At 53.1% G+C, this 20,246-nt stretch overlaps 2 protein-coding genes across 7 annotated transcripts; one reads left to right on the top strand and one right to left on the bottom strand.

The window, feature by feature from the left end:
- The first annotated feature begins 1,606 nt into the window (after positions 1-1,606).
- Tor2a (torsin family 2 member A) lies at positions 1,607-6,162 on the top strand. Of its 4 annotated transcripts, none has more exons than XM_021192676.1 (5): positions 1,607-1,823; positions 3,042-3,307; positions 3,908-4,083; positions 4,830-4,957; positions 5,430-6,162. In XM_021192676.1, exons 1-5 carry the CDS (start codon positions 1,673-1,675, stop codon positions 5,672-5,674), a joined length of 966 nt encoding a protein of 321 aa, XP_021048335.1. In that variant the 5' UTR covers positions 1,607-1,672; the 3' UTR covers positions 5,675-6,162. The 4 variants fall into 3 exon arrangements, 3 of the variants coding, with proteins under 3 accessions (XP_021048335.1, XP_029392831.1, XP_029392830.1); XM_029536971.1 differs by having other exon boundaries at positions 4,830-4,961; positions 5,430-5,532; XR_003843521.1 differs by lacking the exon at positions 3,042-3,307 and having other exon boundaries at positions 1,637-1,823.
- Ttc16 (tetratricopeptide repeat domain 16) lies at positions 6,096-20,246 on the bottom strand. 3 transcript variants are annotated; one of them, XM_021192673.1, is made up of 15 exons: positions 19,945-20,246; positions 19,668-19,715; positions 19,020-19,186; positions 18,621-18,711; positions 18,307-18,450; positions 16,773-16,873; positions 16,559-16,688; positions 14,446-14,660; positions 13,327-13,571; positions 13,070-13,211; positions 11,809-11,974; positions 11,325-11,467; positions 11,031-11,154; positions 8,729-8,804; positions 6,096-6,911 (listed from the first exon to the last, which is right to left on the bottom strand). In XM_021192673.1, the coding sequence occupies exons 1-15, from the start codon at positions 19,960-19,962 to the stop codon at positions 6,259-6,261; spliced, it is 2,463 nt and encodes an 820-aa protein (XP_021048332.1). In that variant the 5' UTR covers positions 19,963-20,246; the 3' UTR covers positions 6,096-6,258. The 3 variants fall into 3 exon arrangements, with proteins under 3 accessions (XP_021048332.1, XP_021048333.1, XP_021048334.1); XM_021192674.1 differs by having other exon boundaries at positions 19,845-19,951; XM_021192675.1 differs by lacking the exon at positions 19,668-19,715 and having other exon boundaries at positions 19,845-19,951.

Genomic DNA, 20,246 nt, shown 5'->3' on the forward strand with positions numbered 1-20,246 from the left:
CCTAGGATCCCAGTTCCCCTTACACCTGGTGGGTGAGGCGACTTTCCGAGCTATAATAGCAGAACAAGCAAGTGGATGGGAAGAGACGTTTGCTAGGCCCTGGGCCTCAGGAATCTGCTTACTGAATTAGAGACATAGGGGTTCTTTGCCTCTGAGCTCTTTGATATTAGATCTTTGACCATACCTGGAGGTGGTGGGTTTAGTTCAATGGCTCAGAGACTAAGAAACTTAGATAAGAAACTTAATTTCTTGGGTTCCAAATTCAATAAAACCAGGACAGCAAGGGAATCCCTCTCCTTGGGTTTGTATTAGTCTTCAGTGTGTAGTAGCTGGTAAGAAAGAGCAATACTCACATGTATTTGCCAATCTTTTTAAGCTCTGAGAAACTTTTTATTAGGGTTTAAAAGAAAATGGGGCAGGCAAGCTGTAAGTCTCAGACACTGCCTGGAGGAGGAGGATGGAGAAAGAGAAAGAGCCGGGTCATTTGGGTTAGTTGACAAAGAGGCTAGCCACGTGATAGTCACAGACAGGGCTTTAGAGAGTGATGCCCCTAAATGTTAGAGAGGTGTGCTTAGAAAAAAGGGAGCCGGGCGTGGTGGCACACACCTTTAATCCCAGCACTCGGGAGACCGAGGCAGGCAGATTTCTGAGTTCGAGGCCATCCTGGTCTACAGAGTGAGTTCCAGGACAGCCAGGGCTATACAGAGAAACCCTGTCTCGAAAAACCAAAAAAAAAAAAAAAGAAAAAAAAAAGGAGGGGCCGGGCAGTGGTAGTGCACAGCTTTAATCCTAGCACTCAGAGGCAGGCAGATCTCTGAATTTGAAGCCAGCCTGCCTCAGAGCGAGTCCCAGGACAACTAGGGGCTACATAGGGAAACCCTGTTCTGAAAAGACAGAGAAAAGACAGAGACAAAGGAAGAAAAGTAAAAATCACACCTTTCTGAGTTCCTTAGACTCATGAAGCTGCATCACTGCCTTTTGATTTACTTATTTATCCATTTAGTGTGTGTGTATGTGTGTGTGGTCTCACGCACGTGTAGAGAGGTTCAAGAACAATTTGCAGGATTGGTTCTTGATTTCTACCAGGTAGGCTCTGGGGATTGAACTCGGGTCTTTAGGCTGGGTGGCAAGTGTCTTTGCCTACAAAGCCATCTTGTAGGTTCTATTTTCTTAGCCAAAAACACTTTATGTGACCACATCTCATTGAGCTGACCATCCCTGGATAGAGAGTAGTTGCTGCTACATCCCATGTAAGACGCCTGCCTGACACTGGCAGAGAGACATTCCCAAAAGGCGGTTGTGAGCACTCTTTTGTCACATTTTTAAAAAGAGCTTGGAAAAGTCTCTCAGGAAAGTGTAAAGTTCCGCACAAGTTTTTGCTATTATTGTTGCCTCACTCTCTTAACAATCTTTTATTCTTTCTGAGGTCCGGTTTCGGGCCGCTGGTTACCCGTGACCATGGCAACGCGAGACTGGGTGGTTCGCGGGCTCCCCCGGGAGGCCTATTTGCAGTACTGCTGCGAGACAACCCGTCGGGCTTTAGAGCCCCGAGCAAGGGGAGCCGGGAGTTGTAGGCAATGGACGTGGCTGCCGCGGAGCGGTGCACACCGGGAGCTGTAGTTCACAGGTTCTGGCGGTGGGCGGCCTCTGACCGAAATCGGGCCTCAACCGGATGGCGGTGGCGAGGTACGGCTGCCGGCCCTGGGGCTCGATCCTCGGGCTGCTCGGGCTGGCCTTGGCTGCCGCCGCCGCCTGGGACGTGGCTTCTCTGCACTGCACCTTCGGCTCGTTCTGCGAATGCGACTTCTGGCCCGACTTGCCGGGTGAGGGGTGGGAGCCGGGCGGGGCGGAGGGGCGGGCAGCCGGGAGTTCGCGGGGTTTCGAAGCATCTGCAGCCCCGCCGGCCGCCGGCGGAGGTGGGAATCCGAGAGCCTCTGGTGCAAACCTGAGGCGAGGGTTTGGAGGGGGCCCGGTGGAGGGACGCCTTTGACAGCGGGGCGCCCAGTGGCTTGTGATAGGCCTCCCTTGTGCGAACTTGTCACTCGGGGGAGAAACCTGCGGTCTCCCGAACCTGTAGACAGCTGTCGTCTGCTCGGGGCTGGCGCCACCCGGAGAACTGCCTCGAGGGGGCGGTGCCGCACTGGCCCTTCTGAGGTGGCTGCTCCTGTCCCCCATTTGGACATGTATTCCAGAGGTCTTAGACATATGCCTTCGACCCTCTGATGCTTTTTGTTTGTTTGTTTGTTTGTTTGTTTTTCCGATAGAATCTTTCTGAACCTCACTTTGTGGACCAGGCTGGTCTCAAACTCACAGAGATCCACTTAGCTCTGCCTCCAGAGTGCTAAGGGATTAAGGGTTTGCACCACCATATCCTGGCTGTCTTTTTTTTTTTTTTTTAAGATTTATTAATTTTTTTATTTATATGAGTACACTGTGGCTGTCTACAGACACACACCAGAAGAGGGCATCGGATCCCATTACAGAAGGTTGTGAGCCATCATGTGGTTGCTGGAAATTGAACTCAGGACCTCTGGAGAAGCAATCAGTGCTCTTGACTGCTGAGCCATCTTTCCAGCCCGATTTTTTTTTTTTTAATATTTATGTTTTGCCTTCAAGTATGAGTACATCCATGTGCCCATGGAAGTTAGAATACTGTTGTTTGAGGCCAGCCTGGTATACAAAGTGAGTTCCAGGACAGTCAGGACTACACAGAGAAACCCTGTCTCAGAAAAAAAAGAATTGAACTTACGGTCTCTGCAAGAGCAACCAGTGCTTTTTTTTGAGACAGGGTTCTCTGTGTAGCCCTGCTTGGCTGGCCTGGAACTCACTCTGTAGACCAGGCTGGCCTAGAACTCAAAAGAGATCTGCCTGCCTGTGCCTCCCAATTGCCTCGATTAAAGGTGTGTTAGAATTCACCATAAACCGAGGCTGGCCTTTGATTGGGAGGATTATTGCTGCCTCTGCCTACCAGGGGCTGAGCTGACAGACATGAGTCAACAGCCTGTCATCTGCTTTGATGTACATTCCTTCTGTGGCCCTAGGTCTGGAATGTGACCTGGCTCAACACCTAGCTGGCCAGCATTTGGCCAAGGAGCTGGTGGTGAAGTCACTGAAGGCCTTTGTACAGGACCCAGCCCCCAGCAAGCCATTGGTCCTCTCCCTGCACGGCTGGACAGGCACCGGGAAGTCCTACGTTAGCTCCCTGCTGGCACAGTATCTCTTCCGGGGTGGCCTTCGCAGCCCTCACGTCCATCACTTCTCCCCTATCATCCATTTCCCACATCCCAGCCGCACTGAGCAGTACAAGGTAGGCTGGGTGTGTCCTGGTCCCTTTACTCCATCCTGATCCAGAGAGGGTTCCAAAACACACACAGCCAGTTGGAGGCTCAGCCTTCAGAACCTGTTAGGAACAGCACTTGCTCTCTGTGAGACAGGGGTGGTGGCAGTCTTGCTGCCTGTGAGTCTGAGACATCATAAGCCATGGGGATTACGCAGGGCAGATATTACACAGGGTACCTGTGTCGGCTTTAGCATCCTGTCTTAAGCTCTTAGCCCTGATTTGGTGCTTTGGCAAACACCCCCTGGTGACTGCCAGCTCTGATATCTATTGTTCCTGATCTGCCTTAGCTGTCAACACTGGGGGCGCAGGTCTAACCTCCCCTGTCAGAAGTCACTTAGCTGTCATGAACAGAGAATTGGGGCACATATATTTGTACCCCTGTTCTCCTTTGACTGGCTGTGTGACTGGACAAGTCTCTGAACTACCTTTTACCATCTGTCTCAAGGGGTTGGTATATCTGGAGATATAGATTGTGTCTCTTTGGAAATTTTTCTTGGCTTGGAAAGAAGTTCCGGGTTGCGGGGAGTGTCTTGGACTCCTTTGGAATTCCTGTCTCTACTCTCATAGAAGGAGCTCAGGAGCTGGGTTCAGGGGAATCTCACTGCCTGTGGCCGGTCCCTTTTCCTCTTCGATGAGATGGACAAGCTGCCCCCTGGCCTGATGGAAGTCCTGCAGCCCTTCCTGGGCCCTTCTTGGGTTGTGTATGGGACCAACTATCGCAAAGCCATCTTCATCTTTATCAGGTCTGGCCTCCATTGCAAGCAAGTGGGGGTGGAGGGGCACTTGTTAGAGGTCTAGCTGTCCAGCATGGGCCTGTGCTCCCGGCAGGGCGCTCTCCCTGGGAGCCCACGCAGGGCGCTTTTGCAGGAGGGCGCTCTCGCAGGAGCCCATGCATGCTCTCCTGGTTCCTCACCTTATCTCTGGTGGCTGTCATTTGCAGTGTCTGACTTCTCCTCTGCCATTCTCACAGCCCTTCTGGGCTCTGACTTTTAGATCCTTGCTGCTGTGTAGCCTGGTCAACAGTCATCCCTCCTTGGTAGCTGAGAGGACACACACCTGAGAGAACGGGACAGTGTCCCTACTCTCCGACCTCAGCCCCGTTTCCCAGCTGTGAGTCCTTAGGCAGAGGGCTGAGCCTCTCAGCTCTGTGCCCTCTCTGCTTCTGAAGCTGGAGCAATGGCAGTCCCCCCCCACCCCCCGTCCAACTCAGGAAAGCTAGTTAGAGGAAACCACACTTGTATTCGGAGCACCCTCGAAAGGCGAGTCTGGAGGCTTCAGCGCTGAAGCCAGCCTGGGCTGCAGTCGGAAGAACCAGTACCAACTCCCACCCCTAGATGGCTCTGTGCATTGTAAAGTGCATCACACATACATGTGACACGACGTGGCTGTCATGGGGAGAAGGGAACGGGCCACTTGCTGGCTCTGAGTCATGTTAGGTGTGACTCTCTAGTTCTTCCATGAGTCTTAGCCTGGCTTCTTGTGATTTTAGCAATGCTGGTGGTGAGCAGATCAACCAGGTGGCCCTGGAGGCCTGGCGCAGCCGCAGGGAGAGGGAAGAAATCAGCCTACAGGAGGTGGAGCCAGTAATCTCCAGAGCTGTGATGGACAACCCTCAACGTAAGTTGGCTCGGGGACCAATGTCCGTAGGGCCTTCACACTTAGGTGCAGTGGGCTGGACACCTGAATCTGAAGCACTGTCCACTGCACTGTAGTCCCCCAACTTCCCACCACATTGTCCACTGCACCGTAGTCTCCCCCACCACATTGTCCACTGCACTGTAGTCCCATTCCCCCCGCCACATTGTCCACTGCACTGTAGTCCCGTCCCTCCTGCCACATTGTCCACTGCACTGTAGTCCTGTCCCCTGGCACATTGTCCACTGTGCTATAGACCCATCCCCCTGCCACATTATCTACTGCATCGTAGTCCCCCCACCCCCACCCCCAGGCTTCTGCACACACAGCTTCATGGCCTGATCAAGGCCCTAACAGCCCCAGCTCCCGCAGCTTGCACTACACCACCACTGGCCCTGTGAGGCCTGGATTCCCAACTAGAAATGCTCACCATGGCTTCTGTGCCTGCCTGCAGATGGCTTCTGGCGGTCTGGCATCATGGAGGAGCACCTGCTGGATGCTGTGGTTCCCTTCTTCCCGCTCCAGCGGCATCACGTGCGCCACTGCGTACTCAATGAGCTGGCTCAGTTGGGCCTGAAGCCCCGCGAGGAGGTGGTCCAGGCGGTTCTGGACAGCACCACCTACTTCCCAGAGGATGAACAGCTCTTCTCCTCCAATGGCTGCAAGACAGTGGCCTCCCGACTCACATTTTTCCTCTGAGAAGCCCAGGTGGCCTCCCTGCCTCCTCTGCCTGGACAGAGCAATCACGAAAGGCCTGGGCAGCTCCCGGGAGAATTCTTCCCTAAGCTGGTTGGCAAGTGGGACCCAGAGCACAACGATAAGATGAAGAGAGGTGTTGGCCAGGCCAAGGAAGAAAGACCTAGAAGCATCTTTGCTAAGAAATTCCTCACAGCTGTGCCATTGCCCTGCAGTCTGAGCCTGAGCCTTCTCAATGTGAATGGCAACTCAGGGACGAAGGCTCCTGGCTGCTTCTGGCTGGGGGCTCTTACTGGCATGCCTTGTCTGGCTCCTTTCCCAGACCTCAGCCCCACAGCCTGTGGCTGGACCCGGCCATCCAGCTAGGCCAGGCTAGCACCTCACAGTTTCACCAAATGGAAGGGCTCAAGCTACTCCATGGGCCTGAATTTCAAAGTTTTTTAATTTTGTACAAGAGAACAGAGATAATAAACTTAGCCATGGTATTAGAACATTGACCAAAGTTTCTTACTGTCCTGGGAGGAGGCAGCTTGGCTGAAATCTGTCCCCTGCTCAGGAAGGGCTTCATTGGCCCTTTGAAGGAGGAGTTAATTGGCAGAGGCGAGCTTATCTCTGTCTCCTGGGATCTGTTGGACCTCCCCAGTTAAAAGGCTAGTCAGTTCCAAGAAGCTTTCACTACTGTTGAGATCTGTTGATGAGATCTCACTGAAGCTTAAGTTATCGTCAGTCTTGCTGGGCCATGGAGTCTGGCCCAGGGTGTCATTGGCACTCTCACCGATGTCACTATGGGTCGCACTGGAAGTCTTGGTTACTTTCTGGCTGCTGCGCTGGGCCTTGAGTTTCCAGCCCTGGGCGCGAACAGCCTTAGCTCTTCTGATTCTCTCCTTGACGCTCAGGGTAGACCTGGACTTGCTAGGCCTTGGGCCCTCAGGGGCTTCTGTCCTGCTGGTGCTCTGGCTAGGACCCTTGGGATCCTCTGTCTTCCTGGGCTTTGGGCCTTGGGTAGCCTTTTTGGAGTCCTTTTGGCCATAGGCAGGTGTGACCTCAGTGGCGTTCTGGGTTAGGTTCTCCGTGATCACCTGGACGACCTTGGGGCCCCAGGTCAGTTCCTGACCCTTCTTGGGTACTGAGAACTGAGGCTTTAGCAGTACGGAATCCGAGGACGCTATAGCTGTGTGGGAAGAGCTCCTATACTCCTGACTGGTTGACATCTCCGGCCCCAACGTGCTGATGCTCACCACTGGAAAAGTGTGTCAAGAGCCGCCACTGACCTCTCTGAGACAGAGCTTCCGGGCAGCCTCCAGCCCACAACCCTGAGGCCTACCAACTCCCACCAGGCCCATCTTCTTAGTGTGTCTGGGCTGTGGGGTAACAAGACGCTGCTCAAACAGCACTAAGCCAGCCTGCCCTCTCTCTGGGCTCTCCCACAGGCCTCTGAACTCCGTCCCAGTCCATCTTACATGCAGCTGATTCCAGAACTTCCTTCAGCTCATGAAGCCCACCCTGATCCCTCTAAACGTCTAATCGCACTCTGCCCTCTAAGCCCCACCCCCATTTGCCCAGCTGGTGGCTGGCTCTCCCCTCCACCCACCCCACCCCCCAGCTGACTTAGCATTCACTTCCTGGGGCCAGGACTCTGTCAGTCACTCATCACCAGTGGGTGGGACAGGCCTGCCTCGGGGCATGTGGGCCACCACAGGTTGGGGGGATGATAAACAAATGAAAGGAAGGGGACTAATACTGTCCCCCCCACCCCACCCTCCCGCCCCAAAAAGCACTGGGAACAGCCTTCTCTGTCGATGTCACCTCACACCAGGGGGCGCTAGAGAGCAGCCTTCTTGCTTTGCTCTTTGATCCCCTCTTGGCTGGTGATAGCAAAATTGGGAGTCAAAACCTGTTGGATATGTATGAAGTGTGTGGCTTAGTTCAGGGACATACTGAGGAGAAGAGAGAAAGAATGGGCCTTGGAAGGAGAGGCAGAAATACTAACAACCGGGAAGGGCCTGAAGGTGATGGTGGGGCTGTAAAAGGCAGCCTGTTTTCTGGTCGAGCTAGATTCAAACCCAAGAGACCCAGTAGATTAATCTGCAAGGGACAGAAGGCCTGCTTGCCATGCTCCCAGACATAGGCTCCTGATACAAGGACCCAGCTCCATCATTCTGTGGTCATCAGTCACGTAGGCTGTCCAGACTCCTCCCCCACAGTTACCTGGCAATAGCCAGGTATGCTCCTCCCCACAGTTTCCCTGCAACAGCAAGGTAGCCCGGCCCACTATAAAAGGGGCTGCTTGGCCCCTCCTCATTCTCTTGCTTTCACTCTAGCCCTCTTGTTCCCTCTCTCTCTTTCCCATCTCCCCTCTCTCCACATGGCCTGGCTGCCTTCTGCCTCTTCTTCTTTCTCTCTCTTTCTCTCTCTCTATCTGCTTTTCTACAATAAAGCTCTAAAACCATGGACTGTCTCTGTTCATTGAGACCCGCCATGTTGGAGCAATGGAATAGGCCTTCCCTAAAGAGCCGCATTTACTCTCCCGTGGGAAGGCCTCCCAGCATTACCAGCCACCAGACCGGACCAAAGACTCTCACCTGCGTGGGAACCACCTTCTCCCCCTGCCCTTTCTCCGTTCAGCCCTGGGGCTGACTGAGCTGCCCCCAGGGCCCCCACTTCGTTCTCAGCTCTTCTGCGGTGTCCAGCGACATCCTATGATGCCCAAGGGCTAAAACCTGTCGTCCCTGGACTATGTGAGGCCCAGGGACCCCAGACCGCTCCCTCTCCACCCCCTGAGGACTGAGGTTCCGTGGCTTCCCACAGCCAGACGCCCACCTGGCACGAGGCAGTCCCCCGCATCTGCCCAACCAGTCTCTCGCTCTGGCAGGACGCAGATCATCTCTCCCACCCCTTTTACTTCCCCACACCTGGCATCCAAAAGGTGACTGGTCCCTGCCCTGTGCTGGCCACCATCCCACTAAGTCCCCACCACATCCCTTGTGAGCAGAACCTAAGGACATGCAGTACTTGGCCTCTCTGCTGCTAGGCTTAGCAGGAACTGTAAGGACTTACTGCTGAAGACGGAGCCTGACGAGGTCTGGTCCACGTAGCTGTCTGTCAGGGATGCCCTCCTGCGAGAGGGTTTCACCTATAGCAAGAATCAGGCTGGGGAGCTGTAGACTGGTAGACTCCCGCACCCGCACGCATATGCTTGCAAGGTTACAGGACAGTCTAGCCATTTTTTTCCCTAAGACAGGGTTTCCCTGTGGAACCCAGGCTGTCCTGGAACTTCTGGTTTGTTTGTTTGTTTGTTTGTTTGTTTGTTTTATTGTTTTGGTTTGGTTTTGGGTTTGTTTTTTTGTTTTGTTTTGTTTTGTTTTGTTTTTTGGTTTTTCAAGACAAGGTTTCTCTGTGTAGCCCTAGCTGTCCTGGAACTCACTTTGTAGACCAGGCTGGCCTCGAATTCAGAAATCCNCCTGCCTCTGCCTCCCGAGTGCTGGGATTAAAGGCTTGTGCCACCACTGCCCGGCTTCTTTTCCACTTTTTAAAATGTGTATGCATGAGTGTTTGTGTGTACAGCAGAGTACAAGTGCCTACAAAGGTCAGAAGAGGGCATCGGAGAGATGGAGCTGGAATTCCAGGCATTTGTGAGCAGCTCAGTGTAGGTGCTGGAAACCAAACTCAAGTCCTTTACAAAAGCGGTATTGACTTAACCACTGAGCCATAGCTTCTCCCAACCCATTTTGACGTTGTTGTGTTGTTTTGTTGTGTTTTTCCAATCGAGCATTCTTTCTCCCCCGTTTAAGAGTTCTTCACAGACACTTGGTTAGGATGGGTGGGAAGGCCAAGAGGCTAAGACTGCAGACAGGCATTTAGCCAGGTCAGATAGCCATCCTACCCTAGAAAGGTAAAACATTGGCTCACATGGGCCAGGCTTCTGTAAACTAAAGCGCTCAGCCCCGGGAATCGCAAGTTAGGAACTGAGATGTCTCTTCCTCGCCATACACTCTTTCATGCACCCGTGGGCTACTTCTGCTATGCCTGTTCCATAGTGCCGAGAACCAAGGCTCTGAGCACTGCAGTAGCCTGCTGAGGAGAGAACAAGCTCTGTAGCCAGCAGGCCTGGTGGCCCCCTGTACCCGTAGTCACATCTGTAGCTGGAGAAAAGGTAAAGCTGACAGGTAGCGGCCAGCGATGGGGCTGGGCCCACCTCAGTTTATCTCCCAGAGAGAGGATGCTCACAATGATGTCAGGGGCATGTTCTTTCCTATGAATGTGAACTAGGAAGGGTGCCAGTGCAGCTTTCAATACAGCTGCATGACCCTTATAAATGTAACACTTAGGGAAAGGACCCAGAGATCACATGCAGAGTTAGGAGTTGGGGCAGCCTTGTGCAGAAGTTGGGGGTGGGGCAGGGGCCTGAGAGGGTGCATGCCCAAACAACCTTCTGGGAGCTGAGAATGTGTTTGTTGACTTGGGTGTTGAGGCCATAACACACTCCATTTGTGAAAACTCAGCTATCCCTTGACTTGTGCACTTAAAAATGGGTGTGGTGGCTCATGCCTGTAGTTCCACCACTTTTAAGGCAAGAGGACTGCTGTCAGTTTGAGGCCAGCCTAAGCTACATAAGTTCTAGGTCAGCTGAGTTACGTAGCAAGACACTGTCTCGAAAACAAATCTCTCTCTCTCTCTCTCTCTCTCTCTCTCTCTCTCTCTCTCTGTGTGTGTGTGTGTGTGTGTGTGTGTGTGTGTGTAGGGGTTGCACACCTTTAATCTTGGCCCTAGGGATGTAGAGGCAGGCAGATTTCTGTGAGTTTGAAGCCAGCTTTGTCTATATAGTGAATTCCAGGCAAGCAAGGGCTATGTAGTAAGACCCTGTCGGGAAAAGCAATAGTAACGGACAGGGAAGATGTGCGGGTCAAGCACCTGCTATGCAAGCTTGAGCCCAGAGCTGACATTCCCAGCACATATACTCAACCTGGAATGGCTACATGCACCTGTAGCTCTGGCGTTGTCATGGAGAGGAAGAAGTGGGGACAGCAGGTTTCTCAGACTGCCTTAGTCTCAATAAGGTGGAAAATGATAGGGAAGGAAGGACACCCAACGTCCCCCTGAGGCCTCCACGTGGGCACACGTCCTGCACAGACACCACACATACAGCACGAACCACCCCGCCCCAGTGCATTTTCTATGCTAGACAATGGAAAGACCATAGGGCCAGTTTAGTAAGGAGGGCAAGGCAGGAGTGGCCAGTGTCCCAAGCAGTGTGTGGTCATGCACAATCACAAGGCCACCCTTACTTCTAGGTCTCCATCTCAGATGAGGGTAGGGCAGACTCACATTAGACTCCAGGAGCCTCAGGCCTTCCACTCACCTTTTTTTCCTCTACCAGCTGCGGAGCCTGGTAAAGAGTCACTTCCTCTTCAGGGGTCCCAAGAAGTTCCTGCTTCCAGAACTTCACCAGGACTTGGGCTTTCCTGCGTTCCAATAACCGCTGCCTGTCAAGTAAGTTATGGTCCCGGGGCCCTTTATCAGTCTCTGGAATCTGAACTGCTGTCCCCAGAGACCAGGCAGTGCAAGCCCTACAGAACGGCTGGACCAGAGGCGTTCTATGTCCCCACCAGTTCCTACCCTTGGCCACAAGTCTCTGTCCCACATGCAAGCTTACATCACAGTGTTCTGAGGATAGATGTTCTTCGGCCCATTTTCTATCATCCGACTTAGCTGGAGCTTGGCCAGTTCAGCCAGTTGGGTCTTAAGCACGTTCTCCACAGTCATGCTAGGAAAGAGGGAGTTCATCACTGCTGCCATCTGCCAGAGTCGGAACAGTGCACAGCAGGTTAGTGCTACCTTGACCTCGGATGAACAGAGGAGGCCTCTGTAGACCTCCTAAGCTAGGGCCTTTTAACCCAGAAGGAGGAGAGCATGCGCAATGGACAGTTCCCCCGATGTGGAGCCGGACAGGACAGGGACAGGACAGGACAGGACAGGGACTAGCTTCTGAACAACAGAGCCCGAGTCTCACTGCACCCGAGGGGCAGGAGGAGGAAGGTAAGATGAGTGAGGAGGAGGGCTAGTAGGGGTAGCAGCTCAATGCCACCGGTCTCTCTCGGGGACAGGATAAGAGCCTCTCTGGCTTGTCGGGAGCCCACCTTGGGATACTTGGGATTGAGAAGCAGTACAGTAGCGACATCCAGGCGGGCCCCCAGAATGTTCTGCAGGAACTGTCGGCACTTGGCCCGGTGCAGGTAGTACTGTGGTTTCTGGGGGTTGTGTCTTATGGCCTCCGAGAAGTGCTCCTCTGCTGTCTGGAACTGCCTGAGGGACATGCCCAAGGCTGCCATGAACCTCCGGGAAAGATGGTGGCTACAGGCCAAGGAGTTGAAGGGAAACTAGGGGCTCCCACCCCTGGTTGGCTTTGCCCGCCCACTTCTGTCTCTTCTTGATGGATCTGACAATTGAATACTATAACTTTGGTGTACCCTATTTTTTGTTTTATTTAAATTTTTTGAGACAGGGTCTCCCTATATAGGCCTGACTTTACTGCAACTCAATATGTAGACCAGGCTAGCCTTGAACCTACCCCCTGCCCGGCTGCCATACAATTTTAAATTTTAGTGCCAGGTGTAGTGGCCCATGCTACTTGGAAGGCAGGTGGATCTTTTTTTTTTTTTTTTTTTTTTAATATTTATTTATTATATGTAAGTACACTGTTGCTGTCTTCAGACACTCCAGAAGAGGGCGCCAGATTTCATTACAGATGGTTGTGAGCCAACATGTGGTTGCTCAGGACCTTTGGAAGAGCAGTCAGTGCTCTTAACCACTGAGCCATCTCTCCAGCCCCGCAGGTGGATCTTTAAGAGTTCAAGTCTAGCAGGATGTGGTGGCGCACGCCTTTAATCCCATCACTCGGGAGGCAGAGGCAGGCAGATTTCTGAGTTCGAGGCTAGCCTGGTCTACAAAGTAAGTTCCAGGACAGCCAGGGCTACACAGAGAAACCCTGTCTCGAAAAACCAAAAAAAAAAACTAAAATTGTATGGCTGTTTTGCCTGCAAGTATGTTTGTGCACCATTTGCATTCATAATCACTTGGAACTGGAATAGCAGATGACTGAGTGGTCACGTGGGTGTTGGAAACCAACCGAAGTCCTGGAGGAGTCTTTAGAGGGAGGCTAGTTGGGAGGGTAGGTAGGCCTTGAAAATAACATTCTGAATCACACATGCATGAATATTTAATTTTTTTCATTAAAAAGCTTAATTTACTAAAATAATCAAATTATTTGTGTGGTGAAGATGTGAATAAAATCTCTGTCCAGAAGACAACTCTTTGTTTCTGGTGAGCCCTCTCCCCGCCTGTACTGCCCTTAACCACGCCCTCCCCAGCCATGCCACCTGCCACCTGCCTGTGGCGCACCTGTGTTTCTGCTGGCAGAAGCCCATCTTCTCCTGCAGCACACCCATGCGCAAGTTGGCGCCTTCATCCAGCGGGCTCAGGGCCAGCGCTTGCTTGTAGTCAGCCTCCGCAAAGGCCAGATTGCCCAGCTGGAAGAAGCAATCTAGGAGCCAAGGGTGAAGTTTGAGTGCATCTCCAACTCCCTGAGCAACGCTAGGGCCCAGCCCTGGACTCCTCGGGCAGTTGGCAAGGGCCTGACCGCCCGCCACCCAGCTCACCCCCACGGTTGATGTACAAGCCCTTCTCGTTCTGCTCATCTCTGATAGCCTTGTTCAGCAGCAGCACGCCCTCCTGATAGGCACCATGGTTGTAGCAGTGCACAGCAAAGTCATTGTAAGTTAGCAGCAGCTGGCGCTGCGCCTGCTTCACTAGGATGTCCTGGGTGTCAGTCACCATGTCCATTGTCTTCAGGAAGTCTTCCACAGCTGGGTCAAATTGCTGGAGCCGTCTGCGCAGGGTGCCCCTATTGTATTGCAGGGAAGGTAGCAGGGAGGGACACAAGGGCTAAAGCATCCCATTTGGCTAGAAGGCTACTGTCCCCCCTGGAGCTTCTGACCCCATGGCCTTTGACTGTATTCATAAACTCTGCCTCAAACCTTAGATCTGTCCTCCGGGGCTAGCCTGAGATTGCTACTTAGATAACGTACTAGTCATCTGGATTTGTTATTTCTCAAGAATGGTTTTCCAGTTTGGAAGCGGTATATGTGCTAGTGTCTATGTTCAGTATAACTTCATGTACTTTATGGGAATCTTTTGTTTTGTTTTGTTTTGTTTTTTGAGACAGGGTTTCTCTGTATAGCCCTGGCTGTCCTGGAACTCACTCTGTAGACCAGGCTGGCCTTGAACTCAGAAATCCGCCTGCCTCTGCCTCCCGAGTGCTGGGATTAAAGGCGTGCGCCACCACGCCCGGCAAGTTTATGGGAATCTTATGGGTTTCTGGGAATTGAACTCAAGCTGACAGATCTGTCCAACAAGCTACTTTACCCGATGAGCCATCACATGCCCCTGTTCAGGCCTCTGTGTATACACACTTTAGCCAATTATCTAGATGAGAAAATCCAGGATTAGGGAGATTGAATGGTCCCACATCCTTGGGGGACCAGATAGAATCTCTACTCCCATGTCCTCCCAACACAAACTACTCAGCAGGCCTGGCTGGAGTCCTAAGATTCCCAAGTTACCATGGAAACCACCTCTATGGTGCCATGACCCCAGTCAAAAGCAGGGAAAGGTTACTAGGGGTTAGAGAGAGAGACTGAAGTCTGGGAAGGTTGAGAGACCCTCCTGAGACCATGAAGCAGGTCTGCAGGAGGTCCAGCCCCTCTGCACCCCAGTACCGGAAGAGGAAGAAGTTGGGATCCAAGGGATTGTTCTCAATGGCGAAGCTGATGCACTTCAGAGCACGGTGCAGCTTGCCCTGCACGGCCAGGATGCTGGCATCTTGGAGAGACTGCTTGGCCTGGTCCACCATCTTCTGGAGCAGCCCTTTGGCCTGTGTGTGCAAGGGATCTAGGAGCAAGGCACTTCGAAGGTCCTGATAGCAGAGCTTGGCCTGCAGTGGTGGAGGGGTGGCACTGTCCCAGTAGGGGGGAGAGGAAGGCAGGCCTCTAGGAAACAGGCTACTCCCACAGCATCCCTCCTGTGTCCCTGGCACCAGCATCACTGTTCTACATTTCTGGCCTCTTGAATCTGCAGTCCCCAGCCTCCACATCAATAGGTCCTTTCCAGGTAGAACTTCTGCGAAGTAGATCAGCCTTGGCGATTTGTGCTGATCTTATCTCCTAGTAGGAGTCCTGTGGTGAGGGGACTGTGTGGCCTCATTTCATGCATCCTTTCTCCACCCCCTAGCCCTTCCAGGTACCACAGCTGACTGAGGTCTGGGTGTGAGCAGAGACTATCCGTAGGCAAATGCCTTTCACCCGTATGCAGTTTACCCCAGTCAAGCGTCTTAGCAAGCACCTCACTGCCCCATGGGTAACTGGTTGGAGGGTAACCTGGGAGGACTGGGGGATGGCTGGGGTGAGCTTGGGCTGGAGAACTGACTGGCTGGCCTTGGTCAAGTCACCTCTGGGCCATTTTACTGTTCACCTTCCTTCAAGGGTTCCTGGCAGTCTTGGGGATGAACCTGGGCAAAGGTCTGGGTTTGGGACAATCCTCCACAGAAGTGGAGGTAGGGATAAATAGGAAGACTAGGCTCTTGCCTTTGAAGAGACTTCCACTGAGTCACCTGTGTGACACTACAGCCCAGCCTCTGGCTAGAACCTGCCTGGCCACCCTTACTCAGCCACTCCCTATCCTGGCCTGGTAAAAAGAAATGAACCTACCCTTCCCCCCCTCATCCTCTCTGGCTCCTCTCCATCTTGTTGGTACCCCACCCCATTTCCCTAGACTGCTGCACACTGTTCAGGAACCTCTTCTGCTCCATCAGGACTTTGGAGACAGTTTCGCATTCCCCTCACCCCTTCCTCTAGCATTCTGCCTCCTCCCAGGACCTGTCTGTCCAACTGACAAACTCCATAGCAGCTTGGAGCATCCCCTAGCGGTCAAAGTCACTGTCCCAGAGAGTACCCTATGCGAAGATTGTTCTCACCCTTCAGTGCCCTCCTTTCTGCCTACATTCTCCTCAACCTACTCCCTGTGTCGCTGCACCCCCTACTCCCTAGCCATTCCCTGTATCCTCCGTTCCCTGTATCTTCCGTTCCCTGTATCCTCCGTTCCCTGTATCCTCTGTTCCCTGTATTCTCTGTTCCCATACTCAATAAGGGAGGCAGCAGCTTGAGAACTTGTCCACTATGCAAGTATGAAAGGAAGGCAGGATGCTGGGCGGGGTAGTGCACGCCTTTAATCCCAGCAGAGGCGGTGGATCTGTGAGTTCTAGGACAGCCAAGGCTACACAGAGAAACCCTGTCTCAAAAACCCAAAAGAACCACCCCCCAAAAAACTCCCCCACCACCAACGATAACCCAAAACAGAACAACAAACAGAAAGAAAGGAAGAAAGAAAAGAAAGAAAAAAAGAAAGGAGCCAGGCGTGGTGGCAGATGCCTTTAATCCCAAGCACTTGGGAGGCAGAGGCAGGCGGATTTCTGAGTTCGAGGCCAGCCTGGTCTACAGAGTGAGTTCCAGGACAGCCAGGGCTACACAGAGAAACCCTGTCTCGAAAAACCAGAAGAAAAAAAAAAAAGAAAAAAAAAGAAAAAGAAGGAAGGAAGGCAAGAGGAAGAAACACTTCTGCTAAAGTTTATGGTGTCCTGGATGCCACACAGCTGAGGGCTGGGGACATGGCTCAGCTTCCTACCACAGAGTCTGGGCTGAGTGATGAAGTGAGGGGGCCCTTCAGTACTGTGTGGAGAGCTGGCCTGGCCTCCTTTATCAACCTGGGACACAGAGGGTCTGCAGTAGGCAGTGCAGCTTTCCATGGCACCTACTTGCCGCGCCCACTGTGCATTACCTTCTGGAAGAAGTTGTAGAGCCGAGCCCGGAGGATGTAGACATCAGCGTTGGCTCTGCCCTGCTTCACCTCCCTAGTGATGAGGGCAAGGCAGTCGTGATACCGCTTGAGGGCCAGCAGGCAGGCCATGCTGGGGGCAGAGGGCAGAGGGCACTCAGCCTGGGGCTGTAAGAGGCTGCTGCCAGGAGAGGGTGTGGTGGTGTGAGACACTCACCATCGATAACTGAAGGAAGCGTTCTGGGGCTGGAGGTCGGAGGCTTGCAGGAAGACACAGAGGGCTTCCTGGAAGTCACACAGCTCATACAGGCACTGGCCCTGAGGAGACACAGCTGTCAGCTCCCCTTAGAACTCCAGCTCTGATGACCTCCACAGGTGGCAGAGGACAGGGAGAGGGACTTGAACAGAGACAGAGACTTCAAGAGACAGAGATGGGAAGAGATACAGAGCAGAGAGACACCAAGAACCGTGGAGGAATACAGCAACATAGAGATTCCAGACAGAATGGGGCAGCAGGCGAGACCGGCGGGGCTCCAGGCAAAGGTCTAGAATTCACAAGCGTTCCCCGTTTCAGATGAAGGAACTACGGATCAGGTAGGTGAAGTGACTCCCCACAGGTCACACAGGAAGTGAGCTAGCAGGACACAGGCCCTCAACAGTTCCATCAGTTACCTGAATGCCTCGAGGGCTCTCCTGCCTTGTCTGGTATATTTGTCTTATTAACGTTTCACAGTGTAACTCATTCTGGCCAGGAAACATGTAACGCAGACAGGCCTTGAACTCATGAGAATCTTCCTGCCTCAATTTCCAGTGTGTAGAGTGTGCAATCCTGAGCCACCCTGTCTGGCCCAATGTGTCTTTTTTATTATGTGCATTTATTCTGTGTGGTGTGTGGGGGCAGGCACATGCCACAGCACACGTGTGAAAGTCATAGCTCACGTGTGGCAGTCTGTTTTTTCCCCACTGTGTGCATTTCAGCCATCACACTTAGGTAGTCAGGCTTAAGAGGCGGACGCTCTTGCCTGCTCAGCGATGTCACTGGCCACCAATGCTTCTGTGTAAGAACTGAGGGTTGGTGTTTGTGGTATTGGTGCTTGGACTCAGACCCTATCCTAAGCAAGTGGTCTCCCACTGCCACGCCCGACTCAACTCCTATCCAATCTCTGACTTTCAAACGACACTGACGGTAGTGAGATGACTCCGTGGGTACAGGCACTTTGTCATCAGGCCTGCTGATACCCAGGGCCCACCCACATGGCACAAGGAGACATCTGACCCCTGCAAATTGTCTTCTGACTTCCCTAGGCACACAGATGCACACCTATGCACATGCACACACGCACAAGTAGATGTCAAAATAAATGTTAAGCAGTTAAAATTCCACTTAGTACGAGGGACAGTATTCAGAGTCCTCTGTGTGCCAAGCTGCCATCCTACCACTGAGTCACACCCCTACGGACCCACCCAAATCAAATTTAAAATTTAGTTCAGTCATACTTGCCACACTGTAAGGGCTCAACATTTCCGTGTGACCGTATTGGATAGTGTGGAGTAGGTCAGAGCCTTATTGCAACAGAAGGTTCTATTTAGACACCACCAGCTAAATTAATAGATCAGTGATGGGGGCAGCTGGTGTAAACAGGTGCACGCACAGACCGGGAGTCCCCAAGAACTCAGATTCTATCCCAGGAAGGCTCCCTGGTGCTGGGGGTAAGGTGAGAACTCCCCTGTGGGCAGGGCAACATAGGCACCTGGAGGTAGAGCACAAAGGCCAGCCGGTCCAGGTATTTGTTATTCCCTGGGTCATAGGAGTAGGCCCTGCGGAGGTTCTGGAGGGCAGAGGAGAAGTCACAGAGTTGGATGAAGGCCTCAGCACGGAATACATAGAAGTCTATCTAAAGGCAAAGAGATCCTGGCTGGTTATTTCCTCTCCAACATCTCCCCCTCCAGGTGGCGCCAGAATCTGATGGTCCTGGGAGGAAGGGCTTAGCAGGTTTGACAGTGACAGGTGGGGGGACTTGTGCCAGCCAGTTGCTCCCAGGGACCACTCTGACTCTCCTCTTACCAGTTTGGGGTCCAGGTGGAGGGCGCGGGAGAAGAAGAGCACGGCCATCTCCCAGTCCTCTTGGAGTAGGCACTGATGGCCTTGGTTATAGCTGTGAGGCCAGAACAGGACAGGCAGGGGATCTGGTGCTGATCTGGGACCAGCCCAGGACCTTCTCAAGGGCTACAGTGGGGTATGCAGGAGGGAGGGCTGAGGTAAAGAGGCTGTGCAGAAGCCTCCAGAGCTCCAGAGAGGCCAGGCTGACCTTCCCGGAGCTCTTCCAGGGCATCAGCCTCTTATCCCTCTCCCCTCGCTGTCCACAGAGGCCCAGAGAGAGACAGCAGCCAGCTTGCAGCTGAGCCCAATGTTGATGGTTGTGTGGAATAGGAACCTGGAGCAGGGGACAAAGAAGTCACTCACTACTCTCTGACTTTGGCAGGCACCGTTGACCCTATCACCCTTGGTTTTGTCGTATCTGCCATAACATAGAACACATGACTGGTCCCAAAGATGCGTCGCAGGATCTTCTCTGGGGCTTCAGGAACCTTTAGCTTTGGCATTTTCTGTGAACGGGTACTGTGAGGCTCCTGGAACCAAACCGGGGGCAGTAAGCTCAGAAGGCCTCAGGAACACTTCCCTCGGGAACTTTGCCTACTGGAGGAGGTGTGAAGAAGCCTCCTGGTAGAAGGCACACCTAGTCTGGGGTTCAACAGTCCCCCAGGGCTCCAACATTTCTCTAGCCCTGCCTCTCTCCCTGTCTTGTGGTCAAGATCAAGGAGCCCCTGCACCCTCGTCTGCTCTCCTCTTGGGCTCTATCTGCTCATCGTTTTCAGCACCCCAGCTCAGACCCCGCTGCACAAGATTCCTTGTGACTTCCCGCCCTGGGACTCTCACACTCGGCAGGCCACATTGAGCAAGCACTTCACCTGACTTCTTCCCAGGGCTTCTTCTGTGTGGTCACCCTTCCCATAGTCACCAGAATCCGGGAACCTATGTCTCATCAGTCCTCAAGTTCTGTGTTTCACTCCTCAAAATCTCTCCACTTGGGCTGGGCATGGTGGTGCATACCTTTAATGACCCCGTTCTAGAGCTACAGGTAGATGGAGTTCTCTGAGTCTATAAAACAAACAAACAAACAAACAAACAAAACGTTAAAACAACCCCCACCCCCCCAATCTCTCTGCCCTCTCCCTTAGGACTGGGAGGCCAGTCACCCTTCTCCCCTCCCACACTACAAATGATGACCTCGCCCAAGCTCCCCTGAAAGGCTTGACTGGCTCTTCCTCAAGCCTTTCTTGCGGCCCCGACCTCTGCCTCGGCTTTCCCCTCCTCAGCCCTCCCTCACCTTGCTTTCGTCTGTCATGGCCAGGTTTCTAGGCTGACTTCTGGGCTAAGCAAACTCTGAGGTTCCGATAGCTCCGTTGTTGCTAGGCACCAGCTCCGCGATGCCCACAGGCCCCGCCCATTTGGCCACGCCTCCGAGAGTCACTAGAAACTTAGCAAGGCAAGTCAAAGCCTAAGTCAAGGAAAGAACCTATGGCCAGTGTACGCCGACGCGGGCCAGGGTAGAAACTTAACGAGGTACCAGCCCTCGAGCAAAGGCCGAGCAAAGGCTGGGCCATACAGGGTGACGCGTCGCGGAGGAAT

This window comes from Mus pahari, chromosome 3 (assembly GCF_900095145.1).
Source record: "Mus pahari chromosome 3, PAHARI_EIJ_v1.1, whole genome shotgun sequence".
In the NCBI taxonomy this organism is placed as follows: Eukaryota; Metazoa; Chordata; class Mammalia; order Rodentia; family Muridae; genus Mus; species Mus pahari.